At 34.8% G+C, this 6,326-nt stretch overlaps 1 protein-coding gene across 1 annotated transcript; it reads right to left on the bottom strand.

The window, feature by feature from the left end:
- Nucleotides 1-4,856: 4,856 nt before the first annotated feature.
- On the bottom strand, nt 4,857-6,084 carry LOC113516086 (enhancer of split mbeta protein-like). Its single transcript, XM_026900443.3, has one exon. The coding sequence runs from the start codon at nt 6,031-6,033 to the stop codon at nt 5,278-5,280; it is 756 nt and encodes a 251-aa protein (XP_026756244.1). The 5' UTR covers nt 6,034-6,084; the 3' UTR covers nt 4,857-5,277.
- Between the last annotated feature and the right edge of the window lie 242 nt (nt 6,085-6,326).

Below are 6,326 nucleotides of genomic sequence, written 5' to 3'. Positions count from 1 at the left end.
TCTTAAATAAATTTGTATGAAACCAAAATGGGAGGCAACTCTTTCAAGTAAAAAAAGAATCGTTAGAACTGACACTTAATTGCAAAAACCATTGAATATCACCTTTTAAAAATACAGTCATTTTATTCATGATTTACAAAATTACACGTCGAGTTTTAGTTAATTATGTCATCCCCATAACAAATTAATCATATTCTTTTTCTAATTTAGAGAAAATATCATTTTTTAATAATAATAATAACATATTTAACAGTAATATTAATGTATAGCAATAATAATGACGTCGCTTCAAATTGTAATTACATTAATAAATTTCAGAATTAGAGGTTATTTATATTTTATGAATATTTCAAAACTATAAAAACCCTTTACAACAAGCCAGTCTTTCAGTTTTCTTATATATTATAATTGATGCATTTCACTATTTGTGTTGAAACAACTGGATGGAACTTCTTCATGGAATATTACCACTTGACTTACACGTGGTCCCTCCAAGAAACCATCGCGATTTGATAATGGGAAGAAGTCAGGTCTATTTGCCTATTGAATAGCATAATTGGCTAGCTTCTCTGACTTCATTTCCATCATTTTATCCTTCACTTACACTAACACTTCCTCCACATATACCAACTATTTTTTCTTCACTCCAGACTCGCATAATGTGTTTGAAAATGTCTTATGTGGCAGATGCATTCAAATGTAAAAAAATACAAACGATTCATTTCATTTGATTTTGCCAAAATCGTGACAAATTGTATTTAATTGTACAAGAGTTACCTATCTAAAGAAATCAAATAGCGCTCCCATAACTAAATCTGAGCAGCGTGGCGGCGTGGCATTTTCACCAAGCGTTCCCACGGCTGCGCACGCAACGGCCCAATTACACTGGACCGGACTAATTTTGAAGTGCGCGAGCGCATGGACATAGATTCGAATAGATATCGCTACTCGTAACAGGATTTAATCTACGTGCTATTTTTTTGCGCTGCGTAAGCTCACTAAAACAACTTGTTTATTTCACTGAGGTAGAAAAAAAACCATAGCGTATGGATTGAACGCAAGAATTGTTGTGTGCGCGTTGTTTACAGTTAAAAATATCTTTCGCGTTTCATTTTTGAAAAGCCTCAATTGAGTCTTGTGGCCAAGATGCAATGGTTTAATGCAGAAGGTTTGCTCGAATCAATCACATCAATAACTTAAAAACATAATACACTTAGTTTTAATAGAAATGAGTTATTTTTAAGTATCAGTAACTATTTACGAGTAACTATTTATGAAACAGAAGTGGAGATGGGCAGGTCATATAGTGAGGTACAAAGATAAAAGGTGGACTCTCCAAACAACAAAATGGCGAGGTCCAGCAGGAAAAAGAAATGTTGGAAGGCAAAGAAAGAGATGGGCAGATGACATAATAAAGACAGCAGGAAAAAACTGGACAAGTATTACTATAGATAAGGAGAAGTGGAAAAAGATGGAGAAGGTTTTTACCCTTGGGGACCACTAAAAGGATAAAAAGCTATAATAATAATAATAACTATTTACGAGTAGGTACAATATATTACGTAAGATAATTTCATACTTATTTAATCATATAGGTACCAGTGCGTCGTCTGTTTCTAACAATATCTGGTGCGTGCACTCTGCACGACCACCGCGCCTAATCAGCACTTTTTCACCCAAAATCGCTTTTAGAAACGATAGCTATTCCATAAGTGATCATTATACATTTAAATTTTCCAATTTCAAATTATATTAGTAAATACCTTTACGGTCTAGAGATCAAGCTATCTTGATTGAGCTCAACTGATCTTTTGGTTTATTGTTCGAATTTGGCCGATATCAACACTGTACTTTTCAAGTTCAATCTCTAACAAATCCACTGTAGAGAGGAAGGGATTACTGTTATAATGAGGTCTTTTTTTTAATGGATGATAATGGAATGGTGACTCCACCCGCGCTATCGGTATACACCGGCGGGGCACCAGTGAAGGATGATAGGTGAGGATGAAGTAGGTCGGTTAGCCCATTGTGACGAATTCAACAAGAATTGTTCACGATGGTTTCCAGGAGGAACCACGTGGAGGTCGACCTAATAAGGCATATTGCTAGCAACGGGGCTGTCAAACTCCATTGCTAACAATCCCTTTCCCCCCTGTAATGAGGACTAAAGGGACCATTAATTAAGAATATACCTTATTACGTCAACGTTTACGTGGCCCCCATAATGGAAACCATAATGGTTACGATAGGCTAAGGGAGCTGATTTCATACTCATCTGTTATCATTAACTGGTATCCCGCCAGCATATATCAATGGTGCGGATGGGGCTACTATTCCATTTTCAACCATAAAAACGCAAGCTGATAGTTTTTTAATGAATAAAAATAGAGTATGTTAAGTGTTTATGCTGACTGGATTGTGAGAGATGATAAATAATGATTAAAACGGGTCATCCTATCGTAATTAATTTACCAGGAATTAATTACGATTGTTTTCAAAGTGGACAAGGAGAAGGTTGACCTAACAGTATATATTGCTAGCAATGAGTGTCATGTGGCCCCACATAAAATGGGCCATCTCTTCCTTTCTCGTGGATGTCATGAAAGATGACTAAGGGAACTTAATGGTCGAAGGATGAGTAGTAGCGTCCTTCTTAAAACATCACCAAAAGACTAATTATGGTTGCTAAGTCGCCTGCCAAACATGGCAACTAATAACAAAACTCTTATGGGTGTGCTTATGTTTAACACTGGATGGTTAAATGATGAAATGGCTTATGATCTACATTACTCTCTTTCTCCTTTTGCTACTCATTAATACCGATATCTAACTCAATCAGTCCAATAAACGGCAATGATTTTGTCACATTTAGATTCAATGATCATAGTTGATAACAACCGAAGCTACTGCCTATTTCATATATGATATCAGGAGTATTTTTTTTTTAATTTAGAATAAACCCAATTTTAAAGTGGGGTGGCACATAGTTCGTTATTACTACTAACAAGAAAATATTTTTCGTGTCATTGGAATTAAAACAAAAACACAATTTAAGAATCATTTACACAAGTCTAGAACCGGTAGTAGTGGTCAGAGGTGAAGACAAATTATTTTATATTTAATGAATAAGTTGCCAATATATGTAGGTACGAGTAGTTTCATATCAGAGATACAAAACTATTATAACATTCTCGACTATGGACTTTGGTCGACCAAGAACTAAACATGCTTATCCTTGTACTGAGATCGTCAAAATTTAAAAAAAAATATATTTCCGAATAATCAACGAGTGTTCATTGTTATTTTATAGGAAATATTAGTTGTTAGTAATGCTACTATTTACGGATATAATTAAGGAGCCCCGAAGTCCCGTTGGACTTAGGGGCTCCGTTACTAGTAATAAACTTTATCAGATCGACCTCTACTTAATTATAATTATTTCTTTACGATGGACCGATGGACCCTACTTTATTCACATCTATCATCCTTTACTAATTATTTTACCTCACTAGTAAAAATTAATAGTGGAGTTGTGTTCCATTTCTATACATTTAAATAACACAGAATGAAATAGTTATATATATATATATATATATATATATATATATATATATATATATATATATATATATATATATATATATATATATATATATATATATATATATATATATTTTTTTTTTTTTTTTTTTTTTCCCGAATATTATAAATAATAATAATTTAATGATTCCACTTTAACTAACCGTCTATTTAATGGGTAACTCTAAATTTATACTGTAACTGAAATTAAAAATTATAGTATTCTTATTTATCATCATTTATAATATTAGCCTTATATCGCATATGGTCAGATACAAAATACGTTAGACAGATTTCTCCCTTTTCGTTTTGAAGCTTTATTGGAAAAATAAATTCGCTTGTGTAAATAAGTTTGTTGTTTTTTTTTTTTTTATAATTTGTACCTTTTTAAACGATTTTAAAAAGGAGAATATTCTCAATTCATTTGATTTTTTTGTTTGTAAACCTCATTATAAACAGATTTAGATTTTTTTTATTCAAGTTTTAGATTGGTAGAAATTTAATCAAAATCGATCACAGTTTGATTTCAAATCAAAAATCTAATTTTGCCACGTGTTATTTTTTTTTCTTGTAGAGCAAAAAATTGTTTTTTTTTTTATATACTCGTATATGAAATTTATAAAAATATCAATGAACAAAATTGATTTATTGATAACGTTATATATATTTTAAAACCCATGTTTTAAAATAGATATAACGATAAAATGCATTCGTAGTAAGTATTACTTAGTTATTATTTTTATAGTTACTCGGGTGCAAGCACAATAACATGGTATGAACGAACACCGTGAGAATTGATAATAAAGCTTACCACGAAGAAATTCTGATGAATATTTCATGAAATACTACTAATTACCACGCTATTGTAATAGAGAATAGGTGAGTAGAAATGCCATATGATTTTGAACTTTCATGCTATAGTGTTAGGAATTAGTTTTTGAAGTTTACTATGTACATATAAACCCATTCCCATGGAGTCAATTGTAAGGAAATGAGACCTTTAGCAAGGTTATTGCAGTGCAACGTTTTATTGCAGAATAATGATGAAGTTTTGGTTTAAAATTTCATTTGTCCTCTTAGACAACCAGCCATGTTATTTAGCCTCTCTGTTAATCTGTATTGTGACAAATTATATGTATATAATTGTGATATCGACTTTGAAAAAAGCAATCTAGCCCGTTAGTATAAAATGCTTATAATTAAGTTTATTGGAATAAAAAATATATTTGTTCTTATACATTAAATACAAAATTATGCAATAATAATAAAAGTCAAAATATAGTAAAAACATTTATTAGTTTTTATTTATTACGGAGTGTACTAATATTTTTTAGCATCCTATAATAAATTCCTACAAAATTAATGTCAGCTATCATATCACAGAGTCAACTTAGGTGCTACACTACACTTACGACATCTTTCTCATTTTAAACTAAATGCAATTATATCGTCGTGGAAGACGTTGTAATTAGGAATCAATAACAACGGACTACTTCAAAACAAAAAAAGCTTATTTTATTTAAATAGAAAAATTAAAACAAACTTCAACAAGCAACGCGAAGTAATACTCATGCAACGTTTTCAACACACATCTAGTTCTAGGAACGTTAATAGAAACAAAACAAACAACGTTTGTGATTATCACACATGCTGTCACACAGTCCAGGGGACGAGATCATGAGGAACAGCGTCTGGCGATCACCACGGCCTCCACATCGACTGGGTGGAGTCAGTCTCGGAGGCGGGGCTGTGGGGCGGAGACGGCGGCGCGTACGCACGCTTTGCTAGCGTCGCTTCTGGGTCCTGCGGCCCGTCCAATGGTCTTTTCACAACTCGGTCTGGTAACGATGTCCTCTGCAGCGGAGTGATATGTTGAGGGCCAGGGGGATGTGACGGAACAGGCTGCAACGGTGTCGGCCGAGCTACGCCGTTCGGTGCAATCGGCTGGGGCTGAACCACTTGAGGGGTTTCCAACCTTCTTATGCAATTGCTCAAGTGTTGCAACAACCTCGCTCCGGCTTGAGGGTCGACTGGACCCTGACGTTGCATCGCGTTGGCAGCTAAGGTAGCGTTTGCGATAAACTGTGACACTTCCGTAGCACACTGCGTGAAGCCGGCGCGGAATCGCTCCGTGTATGACATTTCAGGCTTCAACACTAATTGACCCCTGCGCTTGAGGCTATGTAAATGTCGGACGGTCAGTTCCAATATGTCTGCCTTTTCCAATTTTGAAACGTTTTCCCCTTCGGCTTGGAGAGCGGTTACCATCAGATCTTTGAGCTCATCTAGGCAGCGATTGATGCGTGCTCTTCTTTTCCTTTCGAGCATTGGTTTCATAACTTTTCTGTATTGGTATGTTCTCGAGACGGGTTCTTCATCAGGCTGCGTGTGCGTTGACGCCGGTGTGTGAAAAGCGCCTTGCGGCGGCGACATAGTTCGGGCGGGTAAAATCATTGGTGGTGCGCGCGCGACGGGTTGTGAGCGAATGGCGCGCGCGCCGCCCGCCGCGCCGCTTTTATGGACCCTACACCGATTGTGGCAAAACGCCCGTGATAAAACTAGGGGTGGCTCATTCAAGATATTGCTATTATTTATTTTCCGTTCACACGCTAACTTGTTTCTTACGATAATGATAATATAGGTGTTTTTATATGGTATAAAAATATGTAGTAAATAATAAAATTAATTTGGGTTAAATAGAAATAATTATATAATTAGGTAATTAATATTATTAAAATTTAATTAAT

This window comes from Galleria mellonella, unplaced genomic scaffold, assembly GCF_026898425.1.
Source record: "Galleria mellonella isolate WM207_F2 unplaced genomic scaffold, CSIRO_AGI_GalMel_v1 utg56, whole genome shotgun sequence".
Lineage (NCBI taxonomy): Eukaryota > Metazoa > Arthropoda > Insecta > Lepidoptera > Pyralidae > Galleria > Galleria mellonella.
Note: the sequence above shows the minus strand (reverse complement) of the source record. Positions and strands in the feature narration are given on the sequence as shown.

Bases quoted from the DNA above. Each gene is read 5' to 3' on its own strand.
- LOC113516086 (XM_026900443.3), bottom strand. From the start codon at position 6,033: ATGATTTTACCCGCCCGAACTATGTCGCCGCCGCAAGGCGCTTTTCAC.